General features: G+C 41.7%; 1 protein-coding gene across 1 annotated transcript in view; it reads left to right on the forward strand.

The window, feature by feature from the left end:
* PXDNL (peroxidasin like) overlaps positions 1-12,095 on the forward strand; it is a 118,034-nt gene extending 105,939 nt beyond the window's left edge. The window contains exons 14-17 of the mRNA XM_039225000.1: positions 2,952-3,060; positions 4,592-4,749; positions 7,190-8,675; positions 10,796-12,095. Coding sequence (XP_039080931.1) covers positions 2,952-3,060; positions 4,592-4,749; positions 7,190-8,675; positions 10,796-10,829 — 1,787 coding nt within the window. The 3' untranslated portion in view covers positions 10,830-12,095. The remainder of the gene's footprint in view (positions 1-2,951; positions 3,061-4,591; positions 4,750-7,189; positions 8,676-10,795) is intronic.
* Positions 12,096-21,256: the final 9,161 nt, after the last annotated feature.

Raw genomic sequence — 21,256 nt, forward strand, 5'->3', positions numbered from 1 at the left:
AAAAGCGGTTCAAGTTGAAGAAATAATAAGACAACAGAGGAGCAATGGATAATAATATGAGAATATGGACGACTTACGGGTTTAGAACATAATAATCATTGAAAGGCACCTAATATTTGCATCGCGATGTGTAGTCTTCAGAAAACTTTGCCTGCCTTTTTATCTAATAATCATGTTTAGCCTGAGCTATATGTAAGCAAGTCTTCTTATTTCCATTTTACAAATAAGTCAAAGATGAAGAAGAGATGTAAATTTCCTTATGCTTGTAAATTTCATACACCCATATTAGCAAAGCTATTTTATAAACAGAATAAAAACAAAATTATGAAATAAATAAAATTCAGACTAACCTATTAATTGGTGCTTTCCCAAACTTTAAATATCATTGCCCACGTTCTGTCTGCCACAGTGAACAGCCTTTTGAGTTTTGACTGGCATTGTGCACTGTGTGATAACTCAGTCCTACACACAACCTCTCTTACTTCCAAATCCAAATAGACCTTTGATCATATATTATGCACACAGGTGCAGGGGTCCAATGATAGTAGTTGTCATCAATAAGAACACATCATTGATGCCACTGTCTACACCTGAGGTTCACAGGTAAAGGACTAAAATGGAAACAATAAAGAAAAGGCCAACAGGCCAGCACAGATTGATCTTGGTTCCTTTATTATCAAGTGAAAATAAGAAATTGAGTGGGCTAAATTTAGAATTATTTAAGAATATCTTACCAACTTGTTTTTGAACCTATCACAAGGTATATATCATGTTAAGTATATTGAGAATATTAAGTTTTCTCATAATTGTTGCAATTATATTGATTGCTTAATTGGTTGATTAATTGATCTATCCACTTATAAGACAATACCCCACTCCCTTCATGCTCACTATGTATGTAGCAACTATAATGCATTTATATAATAGTTAATTAAATCATTTATGGTAGTCTCTCTCAGCTTCCTAATTCTTGCATTAAGCACGTTTTAGCGTCAGTGCACGTGTCCCTTCAGGCAGTTCTAACTGCTGCATGGTATTGCATACCGTACGTCCACCATGTTTCTCTTACCCACACTTCCATTGCTGACAGTTTTCCCTAATTCCTTCCATACAAAGTTGCAATGAAATTCTCATTTGTATCCCTTATGGATTTGTTGAGAATTTCTTTGGATGTATATGTGGGAATGAGATTGCTGGCTGAGGGAGTGTGTACATATCCAAAAATATGTAGATCACTAAACAAAATCTTGGAAATAGGAGTGTCAATGCTACATTCTCACCAGCCTACCTGTGCCCACTCACCCCTGCCAAAACTTGGCATTAATCAGCTTTTTTATTTTCTCCAGAAGAAGCATAAAATAAACCAATAGTTCATTGGTATTTTAAATTTTATTCATGAGCTTTTCAACATCTGCTATATACTTACTAATTTGGGGGGTTCCTCTTTTACAGCTTGATTATATATATTTTTTCTCAGTGTGTTACAAGAATTTCTTGAATGAAACAGAATATTAATTCTATGAGATTTGAAATTACCAATATGTTACCTATTATTTTATTTGTCTATGACTTTTTTGCCTTTAATTGTGTCTTTCCTTGAATGGGAACTGTTAATTTCATATGATCAAATTAATCAATTTATCTCTATTTTTCTCTCAATGATCTTTAGCAAGTGTATAGTTAATCCAATGTGATTTTTGAACTATAAAAGGTAAAACTGATGTTCTGGATTTAACAGTGTGGTCGGTCATGATAAAGAATGAACTGAATTGATAGTAGAGCCTCCAACTCATAACTGCTGCCCATAATCTAGTTTATCAAGAATGCCTTTCAGCAGAGATCTTGATTGGACTTTTTTTTAATAATATCTATGTTATTGTTATTTTTTTCTGAGAATTTTTTATGTTAGTGATCTCTTGAGGACAATGAACCAATCCAGTATGTGTATGTTGTCATAATATAAAGGAATATTTTTATAACAAACAGCTATGGAATGCTATTTGCATTCATCTATTACCAAATATGTAAACATAAATGTATACTTATATATATGCATATATAATATTTTAATATATTGTATAGTATAATACACCATATGATACATAAGTGATAATATATAAAACACAGACCTTCCTATTTTTATATAAATTTTTCATTCTATTGCCTAACATTATTTTTAAATTCAGTGTTTGGAGCTATACTTCCTCTTGCTTTCAATATTTAACAATGCCAAGAAGTTATTGTTTTAATTATGTCATCAATTCTTGTTATGCTTTTAATATTCTCAATAATGAACTAAATAACATGGATATGCTTGATTATTTTTCTTATATGAGTTTTAAATATCTAGATCATTTTTATTAGCATCTTTTCCCTTTACATTAAACTGCTTAACCCATCATCTGGAGAAGATTTAATATGTTGAAAATTATGAAATTTAAGTCAAAAGCTTTCTTTGTCTATAATATTCAACTTGATAGCATTTTCACACACTGAAGAGCTATAGAAACAACATGAATTCTTTTTCACTGAAATCTTACTGAGAGTCCAATTCTTGCTTTAAGAAATCTCCATGGGGAGTGATAATATTTACTTCATTTTAATGTTTAACATTAAAGCAAGGTGGCTGAAGAGATAGGCATTTCACACCTTTCTGAAGATGACAAATTACTAACACACTTGAATCCCATTTGAATCAGTGTTATAAAAAAGTAAATATTTCACATAGCTTTACTAGATTTTGGAATGTTTTCGTTCCCTGAATAATGCTGTTATTGTTGCTGGAAGCTTTGCTTCAGGATAATTACCTATTCTTCTGCGGTGGACAGTATCATGTGGACACTGTATAACATTTTTATTGTCTTGGAAGTTTTTGTAACGCCATTTATATGAGATCATTCCTAACTTCAAGGTCTGTTTGATACTTTTAATCATGGAATTGATTTTCAAAGCAATACAGGGTAGACAAGCTGGCGATGACTTTGTTGAATCATCCATTCTTGATGCCGTACAGAGGGTTGACAGTGCAATTAACTCCACACGAAGACATTTGTTTTCACAGTAAGAATTTATTTTATTTTGATTACAAAATTGTTTTCACTTCAGTCCTACTTGGTTTTTATAATTTCCATAAATCACAGCAGGCATGGTGCAAAAGATTGCCGAAGTATGAGTTTTTTTCAGTCTTGTGTGCATGTTATCACCCTGTAGGCTAGCTCAGCCTCAGAGAATGAAACTTCTTCCTCTTAGAATCATGGCAGAAACTTATATCACAGATCTGCTCTATATGACCCCACAATGGGTATCAGGTTCTGTTAGGTTGGCATCTACCAGTATAGAGACAGTGCTCCTGCCAGTTCAGGAATTTAGAGTGATTGTCAAGTTGAACACATCTGGTCATAAACTGATAGCTCACAGGTGAAAGATGTGTTTAGGATATGTAATATTTTGGTTTATTTTAATCTGAATCAGAGTATCTTTAAAGTGGTGAAGCCTTCCAGTTCTATAAAGTCCTCCTGAGTCCTGGTAGAGATACATGGAGTGCTTTGCATCACCTGAACATATAGAGTCTATTGTGATTCCTTACTTTATCGCTTCTAGCTGGGTGACCTTGAGCAAGTGAGTAAACATCTTAGTACCTCCGCCTTCTTGTCTGTAAAATGGGGATAACAATGGGATCTGCTTCATGGACATACTTGTTAGGAAGATTGAATAAGTTAGTGCAGTTAAAGTGCTTCAACAGTTTCAGTCACATAGAAAAGGCTTAATTAAAGTGAGTGATTTATATGATTACTATTGTTCTGGGATCTAAAGTTGATTATGATTTCAGACACAGAGAACCAGATCTGCCTTAGCCAACCCAAATCTCTAAAACAGTTTCACATTCTCAGTGACTAATATTCTTTTAACTTACTTAGTTCAGTTCTTCAATGCATATAAACCACTACTGTGTGCTGGTCAGTAGGCGGGGTACTTGGGATATAAAGATGGATAAACCATTATCTCATCACTAACACAGTATTTCTGTGGCAGAGGACACAATATTATCAGCGCTTTAAGTACATCTTGTTGTGTAAGTAATAGTTGTATGTGAGGATACAGAAGAAATGAGAGGTGGTAGTTTGTTGGAGTTACTAGGGAGATTTTATGGAGACAATGAGGTCTGAGCAGGATGTTAAAGGTGAACGGGAATTTCCAGGGAGTTACATATGAGGAAAGGGAAGCCAGTGCCGAGACCCAGAAACGGGGTAAATTGCACGTGATTTCAGAGGGTTCATCATGACCTATGTGTGGACCCCGCAAGTTTATAACTTTCACCACAGATGTTGCCTTTTATTGAAAATTACTCTTTAAATCACTGATTCATTAAAAATGTATCTTTTGAGTTCAGCACTGTCACTGACATTTGGGATTCACTCATTAATGAAACAGAAAAAGAATTCCCAGCTTCTCCCTGAAGCTTATTTTCTGGTGGCGAAGTTTTCCTTCTTCTCGATTGTTTGGGAAATGTATTCTTAAATGCACAGTACACATGAGATTCCTGGATTCTGCAGTTTTGCCTTGTGAACAGAATGTCTTTTGTCATTTGCAGAAAACCTCACACCCCTGGTGATCTGCTGGCTCTGTTCCGTTATCCGCATGACCCATTTACTGTGAAGACAGCAAGAGCTGGGGAGATTTTTGAGCACACACTTCTGCTGATCCAGGAGCATGTGAAGCAGGGGCTCACTGTTGATACAGAGGGAAGAGGTCAGCTTCTGAAGGAGTTTTGTTCCCTGCCTACTGTCCATAGCAAAACTGATCACCCCCTCCCCTCAGCTTTTAATCTCTAAAACACCATGTGATTCAGACATTAGTCTACCACTTTTACCAAATGGATGCAAATGTTTCTCATAAGAACTGTAATTCAAAAGTATGATAAATATATATTTGAACCTGTCAACTTCTAACAGCAATATATGTCTAGTAAATCTAGGAGACCCATTTTAGGTGAACTTACTTTTTGAATCCAAAAGATATTACTACTTCCTATGGAAAAGGCTTCATTCCCAGTGTAATGTTCCTCAATGTATCTTTGGAATCACCTCAGTGATTCAGTGAATTTATTTCAATTCCTTCCTCCATCTATAACTTATGTATCTTGTCCAATCTATTTTCGTTTTTGCTATCCTGAAATTCTCATGTATTTGTTCCTCAAGGCAGACATTTATTTAATAAATGTCAAATGAGACTGATATGGAAATCTTTCATATTTTTTACCTTTTTCTCTTTAAAATTAAATAAATGAATGTGATCTTTGGCTATACACTAATTATTCTGTGAGCACAAGAGCAACTTCTAGAGGTTTGCCCTTTCTTTATTCCCCTTCAGAAAATAAACCAAGATACGGTGCACAAGGCCTTTGGTGCCCTGTACAATTTTTCCAAAGCCCAATTTAACAGCCTCTAGTGGTCTGTTATGTCTTGGGTTTCAGAGTTTCCTTAACTGAAGTATCCAAGTGAAACTTCCATAGAGTCCATATTAGCACTTGAATCAGATTTCTGACTGCTTGCTTTGGAGTCTTCCTAGCATGAGTTAGCCAAGGTCAGGTCTGCAAGAAGCCCACTTCTACATTCCTGATTTTCAGATCAGGACAATGAATCTTTAATTTCTCTTCTCACAGGCATCTACTAGAAGAAGCAATTTTCAAGAATAACTTAGTCTAAATTCATAACTAGAAAATAAGCAATAGCTACAGATTTAGCTTTGCTAAAATATGCATCCACTGTTCATGATGCTCATTTTGCCAAATGGAGTACATCTTCTCATCTAAAATATAGAAGAACATTAGCAAAATTTTCCCAAGGAAAAAAAATACTATGCTGTTCTACCTGTCTTTTAATATTTGTAAAGTTAAAGGCCTTTTTCCCCTCCAGGATCAGCTTGCCCTAAAAGTGAACCTAGGATCCAAGCCTTTATATACAGGAAGATTATTGTGTATTTTCACGATAACAGTATCCGAGGACCCCACCAGAGACCAGCTATCCAGATAAAGGACAAACGGTCCTGGTATCATTAGCCAGTTTCTGATGATTGAGGAGGGATAATAACTCTCGGCAAACAGGATTTAGTGAACAGTCTTTGCAGATTTAGGATTATGCTGCAATGTTAAGCTCTGTTAAAAGAGCAGCTCCTAGGGGCACCTGGGTGGCTCCGTCGGTTAAGTGTCTGACTTCAGCTGAGGTCATGGTCCGACTTCAGCTCAGGTCATGATCTCACAGTTCGTGGGTTCGAGCCCCATGTCGGGCTCTGTGCTGGCAGCTAGCTCACAGCCTGGAGCCTGTTTCAGATTCTGTATCTCCCTCTCTCTCTGACCCTCCCCTGCTCACGCTGTCTCTGTCTCTCTCTCAGAAATAAATTTTTAAAAATTAAAAAAAAAAAATAACGGCTCCTACAGGTTGTGTGGGACCTTCCCTAGGGAATGACAACCTGTAGGAGTTTAGAAGTTACTGCTTCATCCTTTCGTATCAAATATCATTCGGGTTAATATCACGACGATCCACACTAGCACGTCTGAGGCCCTGTCTTCCAGAAGCGTAAAACCCGAAAGAAAGAATTCTGAGACGGAGGGAAAAAGTTACAATCTTCTGAGAACCAAGCCTTGCCCACATTGTATTGGTATCGTCACAGAACTAGGAGCTTGATGAGAACTAGAATGTGTCTCTCTTTGTTCATTCTAGCAGTTAGTCATTGCTCCTAAGAGGGGCATCAAGCCCCACTAAAAAATTTTAATGTTTATTTATTTATTTTTGAGAGAGAGAGAGAGGGAGGGAGGGAGGGAGAGAGGGAGACAGAGAGAGCGCCAGCGCACAAGCAGGGCAGGGACACACAGAGAGAGGAAACAATCTGAAGCAGGCTCCAGGTTCGGAGCTGTCAGCACAGAGCCTGAGGTGGGGCTTGAACCCATGACTGTGAGATCATGACCTGAGCCGAAGTGGGATGCCTAACCCACTGAGCCACCGAGGTGTTCCCCTCCCCCCAATTTTATTAGAACTTTCGGTGGTGTTCTAACGAGGTGCTGCGGGCTGTAGGAAAGACGAGTGCCCGCCCGGAGAGGCCTGCGCCCTCGGCCCCTGGGTCCGAGCCCCTCCCTCCCCCCACCCCGCCTCAGCGGCCGCTCTCTTCATTGCCCGGCTGCTCTGCGTTTCAGAATTCCGCTACAACGACTTGGTGTCCCCGCACGCCCTCAGCCGCATCGCCAACGTGTCCGGCTGCACGGCCCACAGGCAGGTGCCCGACTGCTCGGACCTGTGCTTCCACCGCAAGTACCGGGCCGCGGACGGCACGTGCAACAACCTGCGGCACCCCGCGTGGGGCGCGTCGCTGACGGCCTTCGAGCGCATCCTCAAGCCCGCCTACGAGAACGGCTTCAACCTGCCGCGCGGCGCGGGAGCGCGGCCGCTGCCGCCGGCCCGCCTGGTGTCCACGGAGCTGGCGGCCACGGCCACGGTCACCCCCGACGGGCGCTACACGCACATGCTGATGCAGTGGGGCCAGTTTCTGGACCACGACCTGGCGCACACGGTGCCGGCGCTGAGCACGGCGCGCTTCTCGGACGGGCGGCCGTGCGGCGCCGCGTGCACCGACGACCCGCCCTGCTTCCCCATCGCGCTGCCCGACGGCGACCCCCGCCGCGCGCAGGCGCCCTGCATGTTCTTCGCGCGCTCCAGCCCCGTGTGCGGCAGCGGCCTCACCTCGCTGCTGGCGAGCTCGGTCTACGCCCGGGAGCAGATGAACCAGCTCACCGCCTACATCGACGCCTCCAGCGTCTACGGGAGCTCGGAGCGCGAGGCGCGAGCTCTGCGCGACCGCGCGGCGCCGCTGGGGCTGCTGCGCGCCGGCCGGGCCTGGGCGCGCTCCGGGAAGCCCCTGCTGCCGCTCGCCGCCGGCCCGCCCACCGAGTGCGGCCGGCCCCCGGGCGCCCGCCGCGGGCCCTGCTTCCTGGCCGGGGACCACCGGGCCAACGAGCAGGTGGCGCTCACGGCCGTGCACACGCTGTGGTTCCGGGAGCACAACCGCGTGGCCACCGCGCTGTCCGCGCTGAACCCCCACTGGGACGGAGACACCCTGTACCACGAGGCCAGGAAGATTGTGGGCGCGGAGCTGCAGCACATCACCTACAGCCACTGGCTGCCCAAGATCCTGGGGGAGCCCGGCATGAAGATGCTGGGGGGCTACCGGGGCTACGACCCCAACGTCAACGCGGGCATCTTGAACTCCTTTGCCACCGCCGCCTTCAGGTTCGGCCACACGTTAATCAGTCCTGTTCTGCATCGGCTGAACGACACCTTCGGGGAGATCCCCCAAGGCCACCTGCCACTGCACAAAGCCTTCTTTGCACCTTCCAGAATAATCGAGGAAGGCGGGATCGACCCCCTCCTCCGGGGGCTGTTCGGCGCGGCAGCGAAGCTGCGGGTGCCTTCGCAGCTGCTCAGCCTGGAGCTGACCGAGAAGCTCTTCTCCACCGCGCGCTCCGTGGCCTTGGACTTGGCAGCCACCAACATTCAGAGGGGGCGAGACCACGGCCTCCCTCCCTACGCCGACTTCCGCGTGTTCTGCAACTTGAGCTCCGTGCAAAGTTTCGAGGATCTTCAGAATGAAATTAAAGATGTAGGCATTCGACAAAAACTGAAAAAGTAAGTGTGCAAACGGTGCTGGGATGTACTATTTCTTGGGAGACGGAGACTTGTTAACGGCGTGTTGCATGGATGGATTTGGTTGCCTGGTGATACTATTGCGGTACCTGTTATTGCGGGAGGAGTCAAATATTAAAGGAAGGGTTTCTAGAGACTAAGCAGGAAGCTCCTTTGTCTCTCAATGTTGCTGCCCCTTGGCTAGTACTTGCTGGTACATCTCAACCAGGAGAGGCGAGCGTCTGGTGCACGCATGCTCTGTGGTAATCTAATCAAGGCCTTTTTATTGATAGGATAAGGTCACAAATTCTAATGTAAAGCCTTCTAATAAAACCATCCATCACATTGGCGTTTTTAGGCAGAGCAAAGTAGTGAAATGAAAACAGAAATTAGTTTTTGCCAAAAGAGCAAATAATTCTAAATCTATCATCAAAACGTAAGTCAAAGCTCATTCACTACATCTTTAATGTCTTCAGTAAAGTATTAACATTATGTTCCCTTTTTATTTTTAAATTATTTTTAATGCTTATTGTATTTTTGAGAGAGAGAGCATGAGCAGAGGAGGAGCAGAGGGGGCGGGGGAGACACTCTGAAACAGGTTCTGTGGAAGGGTAGGTAAGGAGAGAAAAAAAACCCAAAAAATAAAAAACCTCAAGGCAACCTGGTTATAGGCACACGTGACCGCATCCTTCACAACCTTGTAACATGAGACCGCTTGATTAGACTGCATGTTTGTATGTTACCATATACAGGAGACAAAGAAGTGGAAAATATATTAAAAACTACAGCACGTGGTATTCAGGGGCTCAGTTCTTCAGGTACCTACCCAGCTGAGCAGTGCCTGCAGGAATAAAGTTGCTTCCTAGAAAGAAAAGTCTCAGTGTCACGACTGTGTGTGTGAGAATCCGGCTACAGCTCCAGACTCTGAGCAGTCAGCACAGAGCCTGACTCACCTCCCAAACCGCCACATCATGACCTGAGGTGAAGTCACAGCTTAACCGACAGAGCCACCAAGGTGCCCCCAGTATTATGTTCTCTTTACATGAGATTCAAATTTCCTTGAACTTACACATAGAGCACATTTCCAGGAAACAACTCTAACTGTTCCTTATGATCAGCACTGTTCATCCCCAAAATATTTTTTTTAAATGTCCTATGAAGAAGTTTTGTGTGAAGTAGGCTAAATATAGAAGACTAACATGTTTATTAATAGCTTATGATGTATTTATATGAGATCTTTCAGAGAAGCTTAAACTTGCAAATTATGGATCAAAACGTCAATATTAGGCCCTATTTTGCAATACTGAGGATGTGAATATTTTTATGCCACTAGACTCTGTTTAATACTGATGTAGAATATTAAGCTGTGAAAATGATAATACAGGCAGAACAAATCAGAGTATCCTGCAGGTTGAACTTGCAGAAAATTGACTTTGGACTCATGGAGACCTGGCTTAAATCTCTATTTCACCACCTATTAGTGCTGAAAGCTTGTGAAAGGTATTTAAACAGCTTAACATCTCAGAATATCTATGAAAGGAGAAAGCACTGCCTCCTCATAGTTGCAAAGATGAAATTATATAGAATGTATCAAATTCCTAGTTCAGTTCTGGTGCATTGTAGGTAATCAATAAGTGTTACCTGTGGCTACATGTATCATAACATTACCATTTCGGCTGTCAGCATCATTATTAGATTGCACATGTGCTCTGATCCAGCCCTGTGCTAGGCACTGAGATCTGAGACAAAGGAAATAGCCGTGCGTGCTCTGGAGAGCCTGATAGCCTGCAGGGAAGGGGGGGTGGGCGCTGGTTGTAATCGGTGTAGACAGGGCTGTCACAGAGATGGGAATTGAATGGGAGTACAGATCTGAGAAATGGAAGGTACAGGGAAAATGCATAGCAAGCTACTTATAAAAGATGCCATTTGATCAGCTCCTGGAATTTTTTGCATGTGATAAGTTGAATGAAGTGGTAACAGTGGGCAGTATCCCAGGGAGTGGGAAGAAGCAGGAAGGTATGGGGCTGTGTGGCAGGAGGCTGGGAGTAGAAGAGTGACAGGGTAGCTTTTAAAGGGTCCTGTGTGCCACGCAAGGGAGTTTGATCTTCCCCCTGTGTTTAAAGCAGGAAAATGACTCCAGGAGAGGCTTCTCTCTGAAATGCTAACCTGAACCAGATATCCTGGGCAGAAGAGAGGCTCCAGCAAGGAACTGCACGGTTTCTGGAGCAATCCAGGTGAAATGAGAAGGCAACAGAGATAGGCTCATGGCAGTATATGCAACACTATCAGTATTTTAAATGTTTCCTGTGCAGACATTTTCTGCATTAAATAAACCTTGGAGCAAGGTTTGCTTTGCAATTCACTGGAGGCCCACTTCTCAATTTGCAGCTAACTTGTAAATTCACCACCAATTACAGAGTAGCAGAAATGTGTCCTTTTAAAATGTTCTCATCTGGGGCAACTGGGTGGCTCAGTCGGTTAAGTGTCCAACTTCAGCTCAGGTCATGATCTCTAGGTTTGCCGGTTCGAGCCTGGCACCAGGTTCTATGCTAGCAGCTCAGAGCCTGGAGCCTGTTTCAGATTCTGTGTCTACCTCTCTCTCTGACCCTCCCCCACTCATGAGGGGGCAAAGTCTGGGTTGTGGTTTTAGTGTTACTGCTTTGACACAGATCTGCTGATTAGAAGTTCCAGTCCCCTGGTTTGGGCATAAGCTTATGTGTGTACAGATTAGTTCTGAAAGGGAATAGGAATTTTCCATGGAAGCGACAGTCTGAATGCAGATTCCTTGTTTACGTTTATATCTTTCCCCCATAGTTTATAGTTATGTAACTCACAACTAATTGGCATCAATGTTTGACTCTCCTTTTGACGATCCTTCTCAAAACACTGAATTTAGTTTTCACAGGACTAAGTACACTCCTCTTTTTACACAAAGATTTCATTATTTTTTGTAACACATAATTATAATCCAAGTCACAAGGACGGCTGCCATAAGCAAGTTTGTAAACTCCACTGACTCCCTTGCTGACAGCTCACGAGGCTGCAGCTGCCGTTGGGGCAGGGGCCCCCAACCCAGGAAGGAGCCCCCAACCCCAGGGCCGTCAGCCACCAGCCACGTGGGCAGGAATGGGGAGCACTGAAGATATGGTTCTGGGGGAAGAAGACGTTGTCTAACAACTGATACCTACTGTGCACTCTAGACATTTTGTAATAATTTAAATATTTGGGACATATAAAAGGCTACATATGATACTGTAAAACTAAGAGAAAGCTCAAGGGGTTGGGGGTAGGTAGAGGGGTGGTGTCAGGAGACCCAGGTTTTTGCTCTCTGTTAGACAAATTGATTTGTGTGACTTGGATGACTTTAGATGAATTTTTTTGTTTTTTCACCTGCAGAGTGAGGATGCGTCACTTAAGACTGAAGTCCTCCTGGGTCTAAGATCATAGGTTTCTTTCAGTTAACTATATGTGATATAATAAAATGATAATTTAGAAGTACTCTTTAATAGTTTTTTTCTTGTTTGGTTTGGGGTGTTTTTTGTTTGTTTGTTGGAGAGAGAGAGAGAGCGTGAGTGGGGAGGGAGAGTTGTAAGCAGGTTCCACACCCAGCGTGGATCCTGAACCAAGACCCAGTCTGATAACCATGAGATCTCGACCTGAGCCAATGTCAAGAATCAGTTGCTTAACCAATGGAGCCGCCCAGGCACCCTCAATTAATAGTTTTAATCGACATATAATATATTGATATTCCAGAATATATCCCCCCATCTTTAAGTGTCATCAGGTCTACAAAGCTAATGATTTTTTTTAACGTCAGTTAATTTTGAAGGCTTGTGACAGTTTATCACCCAGAAGTAAGATCTGATTTTCCTTTTTGCTTCTATTAATACCTTCACATTGGGTCCATTAGGTAGCTTTTTAAAAGCCAAAACAACATATGGAAATCCACGTTATAACTTTCCTCTCAAATGACCAACTGTTTGCCACGAACATTGCCTCATCTGTCACAGGCCACATTGGGACATTGTTTTAGTCACCTTTCAGTTCATTTCAGTAAGAGTGATGAGATACTTTGGATTTTCCTCAAGGAGCTCAGGGCCTAGGGAATCCCAAACCACATAACCCTCTCATGTGACACGTGGAGCAGTGGGAGCTAGGAAATCAGGAAGGATTTCTTCAAGAAGGTGGTGTCAAAACTCAGCCCTCCATACTGTTCTGCACAGTGGCTGCATCAATTTACATTCCCATCAGCAGTGCGCCTGGGTTTCTTTTTCTCCGCACACATATCCCCAAACACGTTATTTCTTGTCTTTTTGATACTAGCTATTCTGACAGGTGTGAGGTGATATCTCACTATGGTTTGGATTTGCATTTCCCTGATGATAAGTAATGTTGAGCAAACAAAGAAACAAACATTTTTTTTTTACCTGAACCTTGAAATTTTTTCCCTATTTTTAAAATTTAAATCCAAGCTAGTTAACATATAATGTAATAATGATTTCAGGAAAAGAATTCAGTGATTCATCGCTTGCACCTGTGCTCAACAAGTTCCCCTTAATGCCCATCACCCATTTAGTCCATCCCCCCACCCAACACCCCACCAGGAACCCTCAGTTTGTTCTCTGTATTTAAGAGTCTCTTATGGTTTGTCTCCTTCTCTGCTTTTATCTTATCTTTGCATCCCTTCCCCGATGTCTGTCTGATTTGTTTCTTAAAGTCCACATATGCATGAAATCATATGTCTTTCTCTGACTAATTACACTTAGCATAATGCACTCTAGTTCCATCCACGTAGTTGCAAATGACAAGATTTTATTCTTTTTGATCACTGAGTAATATTCCATTGTATATATATACCACATCTTCTTTATCCATTCATCAGTAGATGGACATTTGGGCCCTTTTTGGGTTTTCCACATAGAGTATCATGTCATCTGTGAAGAGTGTAACTTTGACTTCCTCCTTGCTGATTTGGATGCCTTTTATTTCTCTGTGTTGTCTGACTGCTGAGGCTAAGACCTCCAACGCTACGTTGAATAACCGTGGTAAGAGCGGACATCCCTGCTGTGGCCTGACCTTAGTGGGAAAGCTCTCAGTTTTTTCCTCCCCTTCCTCCCTTTCCTCCTCTTCCCTTCCTGTCCTCCTTTCCTCTCCCTTCATTCCCTTGTCTGCCTTTCCTTCCCTCTCTCCCTCTCCCCCTCCTTCCCTCTTCCTCTCCCCCTTCGTTCCTTCCTTCCTTTCTCCTTGTCAGAGTTTTAGTTTTCAAAGAGTTGTTTAAAGGCCATAAAAAAATTATTCAAAAGTGAATTATTTATTTTTTAACTTTTTAACTTTAAGATTTTTTAAATGTTTTTTACATCTATTTTGAGAGAGAGAGAAAAAGCATGAGTTGGGGATGGGCAGAGAGATTGAGAAAGAGAGAGATTGAGAGAGAGAGAGAGAGAGAGAGAGAGAGAGAGAGAGAATCCCCAGCAGGCTCCACACTGTCAGCGCAGAGTCCAGTGCAGGGCTCGATATCACAGACCTGAGCTGAAATCAAGAGTAGGGCAGTTAACCAACTGAGCCAACAAGGTGCCCCTATTTCATTTTTTGTAGGAATTTTTTTCCTCTTAAAAAACATGCTGGTTTTTTTTTACTCTGTGCAAAACATATAATAAGCAGGATGTGAGGATTAATTACCCATTGAGTGGTGAACATCAAGTCTCCAAAAGAGAGAGGCCATTTTGAAAGCTATTTTTGAATCCTCTTTTGAAAATATAATGTGTGTCTTTTTTGTGGATATAGTTACTTTTGTTCTTTAATAAGTGCCAGGTTTTTTGTCACCCATTCTCACTGGGATGTGCAGCTGCCTCTGCTTTTTTGAAGAATAGCTTATACTTCACCAATGAGGTAATTTATATTCAGTGCATACACCTATCTTACAGCCTCATTGGGTACTATTTACTGTTGAAGAAACAAAACCGCGTAGCCTCCTCTTTTCCCACCCTGAGGCACCACAAGGGCAGACTCTCCTATGACGCCGTCTCAATAGCCTGCACCGTCTGCCTCTGCCTTCCTGCCTCCCACTCTGCTCATGGCTCGGCCTTCCTCCCCTCAAGACTCCTGGCTCTTGTAATTGCAGATGTCTCTCACCTTCCGTACGCATCTGCCTTACAGGACCTTTCATCAACTTCAGCCCTTTGCCTTTATTGAATGGTTAGTATGTGAGCAACTTCAGTTGCTGTTTCACAGCAACGCTTAGCCACTTCCTGCTAGACCATTTGGAAAATCTTCCAGAAGCTATGAACCTTCTTTTGCAGAGAAATATAGCCCAACTACACAACCCAGATTCTGCATGCATTATTAGAGGACTCATCCCTAAAGCCACCCCCGGACGCTCTTCTCCCATTGATTTAACAAGTATTGATTTGGCACCCATGTTCAGTTGGCACCCTCCCCTCCCCCTCGGGCTTACCACTGTGCAGTGAGTGCTCCCACACCTCATCTCATGAAATGGCTGCTCCCTTAGCCGAAAGCAGCCCCAGATTGGAAACTACCATCTGTTCTTAGTCCTTGCTTAACTGTCCTTGTCCCTCGATCCCTTTTGGGGGAAGTGACTTTGTTCTTTCAGTTACAGAAGGCTACTAGGCTGTTTAAATATAGCCAGGCCTCCAGAGGACCAGCATTTTCTCTCCACCTCTTATCTCTGCTTCTTTCTGTTCAGGATTTATTTTTCATTCTCCCTCAGCTCCCTTATCTCCTGTTTTATACATATGGTGCACTGCAGACGGCCGTCTCTTAGCTCCCAAGGTCACATACAGTATTCCATGGCACAACTCGTACAAGATTCCCGAGCATCATATTTCTCTACACCATCCTTGTAGAATATACCATCTTACACAATGATACCGACTCACATTGCTAGACTCTGAACACCGTGTTCAGAGCCTTCCCTCCCCCGGTCATTTTTATTCTGTCACATTTCTGCCTTTCTAGAGAACGTGTTAATTTAATGACGGGGTTCCAAGAGTATGTCCTTCTTGGTTGCAAATAAATTGTCTCATTTATCTCTGAGTCCCCAGAGCTGAACACATGGCCTAGCGCAGGGCAATAGCTTGGTAGACACTGGGAAGTATGGCCGCCTGGCCCGGCTCATTTCAGTTTCCCAAGAGCCCTGGGCTTGAAGATTACTCTCAGTTTGAAGTCTCTGACCGGACAAAGTTTTCTTAGGTGTAAACCACATTTTTACACTTATCCGTACCAATTTACTTTTTCATCAAATATTTAGTGGCTTTGATTAACTACAGCGTATACTAATTATATATATATGGAATGGAAAGTTACAGCACAGCAAGCCACACGTGTTCAATTCTTGCATTACGTTAACCCCAATTTCAAAAACTTAAAAACTCATCCAATCAACCTTGAGGCTCTGAAACAAGGAGAAAACACGACTGAGCAAATACAAAGTGACAGGAGGCCAATTAAAAACCAGTTGTCAGTCAGTTACACCCAGAGGTCCCGTTCTTAGAAGGCACTCAAGACGTTCAGTTAGCAAAAACGAAATGCAAAATAATTAATCCAACACTTTAAAGCTTGACATTCAATGACATTTAATGTAGCATCAGTTTGGTGGATTTTATCGTGATGAGTCTTAGTAATTGTGTTTTAGAAATGAATTTCTTTCAGAATCTGCCTTTATTCCTGCCTCTGGAAATTGATGCTCTATTAGATTATTTTACAATGATAATCATTGAAGAAACTTATACTATGTTATACTGTTATACTATATGTTATAGTAATATGTACTCATATTATCCCATCACTAATTAGTCCTGGTTCTGTACAAGATGAAATTATAATACATACTTTATAGAACACTTTATAATGAACAAAATACATGCTTCATTTTATTTTTAAGTTCTGCTTTGCCAAAAAATATATGTTTGGATGCAATCTAATATATTTTGTCTAAATCTCCCAATCTGACTAAACTAAAATTACAGCTTTAATCATTATATGGTGACTGTAACATGCAATGAAATGCACATTTTAAGTGTACAGTGTGATGACTTTGAACAGTATTCATACCTGTGTCATTATCACCCAGTAAAGACAGAGAACATTTCCTCACCTCAGAAATTTGCCTCCTACTTGGGGTGCCTGGGTGGCTCAGTCGGTTGAGCATCCAACTTCGGCTCAGGTCAGGATCTTGCGGTTAGTGGGTTCAAGCCCTGCGTCGGGCTCTGTGCTGACAGCTCGGAGCCTGAGGCCTGCTTCAGATTCTGTGTCTCCTCTCTCTGCCTCTCCGCCACTCATGCTCTGTCCCTCTGTCTCTCAAAAATAAATAAACAGTATAAAAAAGAAAGAAGAAAGAAATGTGCCTCCTGCTCTTTACAGTTAATTTTCCCACCCGGGCCCTCCCTGACTGCCACAGATCAGATTTCTATCACTGTTAGCTTTGCCTGTTCCTGGACTTCACATACAATGAAATCATACTGTCTCTACTCTTTTAAGCTCAGACTGTCTGGCCCACCGTGCTTTTGAAAACTGGTCTAGGTTTCACATGTATCAATAGATGATATTTTGTTGCTAATGTGAGTAGCATTGTTTGTATGAATGTACAGATACTTGTTTATTCCTTGTTCTCCTGAGGTGGCCATTGGGATGTTTCCAGTTTATATCTATTCTGAATGATACTGCCATGAAGACCCACGGGCAAGTCTTTTTGTGAATTTATGTATCCATTTCTCTTGGATGGAAGTCTAACAGTGTGGTTTCTGGATCACTTGGGAACTCTGTGTCAATCTCTTCTTCAGTTTGGATATTTTCTACTGATTTTTCTTTCAAGTTCACTGACTCTTCTGCCATCTTTAGTCTCCTCTTACATATATCACGTGATATTTTCATTTCAGTTACACTGGCTCTAAAATTTACATTATTTTATGGTTGCCAGTTCTCTGTTGACATTTACCGAAATGTTAAATTATTAAGAACATAATCTTATTTAATTTTTGAATACATCAGTAATAACTGCTTTAATGTCCTTTTTGGATCAGTTCAACATTCTAGCCGTACTTTGGGAGTTGATTAGAACTGACTACATCTCTTCTCATGTACAGACCATATTTTTTGGTTTTGACCTGTCTTATAACTCTTAAATGCATATCAACTACTGTTTCCACCTTGGACTTGTATAGGTTTTTGCTTTATGGTTTGTCTCATTGGAAATATGGAAAGCCCAAGGTGTTATCCAAGCCTCACTGACTTGGGCAAACCAATCTCTGTTTCCCATGCAGATGCTAGGCTTTAGGCTTTCTTGGAATAGCTTTTATCCTTATATGGACAGAGCTGATCTGAAGACTTGCTGTGCTGTTCCTTGGCTCTCTGTCTGAGGTGTTATCAAGGCGTCAAAGGGGTCTTCTGTTCTGAGTCAACCACTGTGGTAATTGTTCTCTGTAAGACTCAGGTATTCCCTCCTGCTTAAGTGCTAGCCCAGCCCTTCCCAAGATATGCCCCCCCTCCCCACTGTGTTTCAGCAGCTTCAGCTGCTCTGAATTCTCATGAGGACGCTTCAGCACAGCACAGCCTTGAATTCTAGCAACCTATATGGACTTGGGGAAGTTCCTCCCAGGCAGAAAGCTGGGCCTTTGTGAGAAGTTTCCCTTTCCTCAAGTTTCTTAGGTTTATGCTGCCTATTGTCCAATGTCTGAAAACTATGCACTCATATTCTGAGTTCTTTTATGCTTGCTTGTAATGGAAAGATTAATCTCTTTCTCTGGTAGGGGTCCCCCTCCGTAAAGAAAAAACAAAACAGAACTCAAGGCAATCTGGCTATGCGCCTACGTGACAACATCCCTTATGACCTGGGAACATGAGACCACTTGATCAGACTGCATGTTTGTGTGTTGGGAGACAAAGAAGTACAAAATATATTAAAAACTATGCACCATGGCATTCAGGGCTCAGTTCTTCTGGTACAAACCCAACTGAGCGGTGCCAGCATGAATAAGTTGCTTCCTGGAAAGAAAAGCTTCGGTGTCCTGACTCTCTGGGAGAATCCTGCTACATTGCCAGTTACAACACTGTAGCCAGAAACAGAATCTTACATTCATTCTACGTTAGGTAGTTTCCCCTGCCCCACCTACAATTTAGCCTTAGTCAATTGTTTAAACAAAAGCTCTTACCTTCCTTAATTAAGGCTCTGTTTGGAGGTTTCTCTTACTTCCCACCTGAATTTTTATAGCCATTCACTATATGTTTTCCTGCATTGCGTTCCTGTTTCCTTGCAGCGTCAGAATTATGGCAGAGCACGAATTAGAGCATTATCACCTCTCTGCTTAAAAACATCATGGGATTTCTTCTTTCCAGTTAGGTTAAGAAAAATACTGTACTTGGAGACCAATCCTTTTAGACTCTGAAACCAACCTAATTTTTCAGCCATGTTTCCTGTTGTTTTCAAAACCTAACCTGGGGTTCTGTGCTTTAAGTATGTTGGTATTCACTTTTTGCCTTTCCTTAAAAATGCCATAATCTTTCTGGCATTTATGTCTTTGCATAAGCCATTCCTTCTGCCTTGGAAACATGCATCTCTTTCACCTACTCAGTTAAGACCCCCTCAGTCACTCAGATTTAGATCAAAGGTTTTGAATATCGAATACCGTTACCCCTGCAGAACCTCAGAAGTCTGTACACACTGTGCTCTTATTTATAGTAAAATACTTATTGTAACTGCTTAGCTGCCCAACTTTTTCATTAAACTGTGAACGTTCTGAAGGAAAATAGTGTATCTCTTTAAACTTTCTATCCTTCATGTCTAACAATCTTCATATCTAACAATGCCTGGTCCTTAGTAAATATTTGATAAATAGAGGATTAATGAATAGAATACAAAGTTTTTGTTATTTTGTTTTGGTTTTGAAGTATTTTAATTCTTGTTGTTTTAGATGAGGGATTTGGACTGTGTAAACCGTAATAAATAAATTGAAATTGAAATAAATTTTAACATATTACATGAATAAATTTTAATGTATCTTAAATTAAACAATACAAAAAAAGCCTTGTAAAAATAGCAGTGTGATTTGTTTGTGATTGTAAAATGATTATGAGCATTGGGAACCATTTAAAACTCATTTCCTAGGGGTGCCTGGTGGCTTAGTGGTTAAGCATCTGACTTCGGCTCAAGTCAGGATCTCATGGTTTGTGGGTTCGAGCCCCATGTCGGGCTCTGTGCTGACAGGTCAGAGCCTGGAGCCTGCTTCAATTCTCTGTCTCCCTCTCTCTCTGCTCCTCTCCCACTCATGCTGTTTCTGTCTCTCAAAAATAAACAAACAATATTTGTTGGGAGATTTTTGATAACTGATTCGAATTCTTCACTAGTTATGGGTCTGTTCAGATTTTATATTTCTTCCCATGTGAATTTTGGTAGGGAGTGTGTGTTTAGGAAGCTGTCCATTTCTTCTAAGTTATCCAATTTGTTGGCATATAATTTTTCATAGTATTCCATGATAATTACTTGTATTTCTGAGGGGTTGGTTGTAATAAGTCCATTTTCATTCATGATTTTGGCTATTTGGGTGCTCTCTCTTTTCTTTTTGAGAAGCCCGGCTAGAGGTTTGTCAATTTTGTTTATTTTTTAAAAGAACCAACTCTTGGTTTCATTGATCTGTTCAGTTGTTTCTTTGGTCTCTATGTGGTTTATTTCTGCTCTGATTGTTACTATTTCTCTTCTTCTACTGTGTTTGGGGTGCTCTTGTTGCTCTGCCTCTAGTTCCTTTAGGTGAGTTGTTAGATTTTGCACTTGCGCTTTCTCTAATTTCTTGAAATAGGCCTGGAGTGCAATGTACTTTCCTCTTAGGACTGCCTTTGCCGCATCCCATAGAGTTTGGATTGTTTTATTTTCATTTGTTTCCATATATTTTTTAATTTCTTCTCTAATTGCCTGATTGGCAAATAAAAGTCCTGGACTTGATGGCTTCCCAGGGGAGTTCTACCAGACATTTAAAATGGAATTAATACCAATTCTTCTCAAGCTATTCCACAAAATAGAAATTGAAGGAAAACTTCCAGACTCATTTTATGAAGCCAGCATCACTCTGATTCCCAAGCCAGACAGAGATCCAGCAAAAAAAGGGAACTACAGGCCAGTATCCTTGATGAATATGGATGCAAAAATCCTCAACAAGATCCTTGCAAATCGAATCCAACAGCACGTAAAAAGAATTATCCACCAAGATCAAGTGGGATTCATTCCTGGATTACAGGGCTGGTTCAACATTTGCAAATCAATCAATGTGATATATCACATCAACAAAAGAAAAGATAAAAACCATATCATCCTGTCGATAGATGCAGAAAAAGCATTTGACAAAATACAACATACCTTCTTAATAAAGACCCTGGAGAAAGTAGGGATAGAAGGAACTTACTTAAACATCATAAAAGCCATCTATGAGAAGCCTTCAGCTAACATCATCCTCAATGGGGAAAAACTGAGAGCTTTCCCCCTGAGATCAGGAACACGACAGGGATGTCCACTCTCACCACTGTTGTTTAACATAGTGCTGGAAGTCCTAGCATCAGCCATCAGACAACAAAAGGAAATC

Source organism: Hyaena hyaena, unplaced genomic scaffold (genome assembly GCF_003009895.1).
Source record: "Hyaena hyaena isolate Hyena2069 unplaced genomic scaffold, ASM300989v1 scaffold_1852, whole genome shotgun sequence".
NCBI lineage: Eukaryota > Metazoa > Chordata > Mammalia > Carnivora > Hyaenidae > Hyaena > Hyaena hyaena.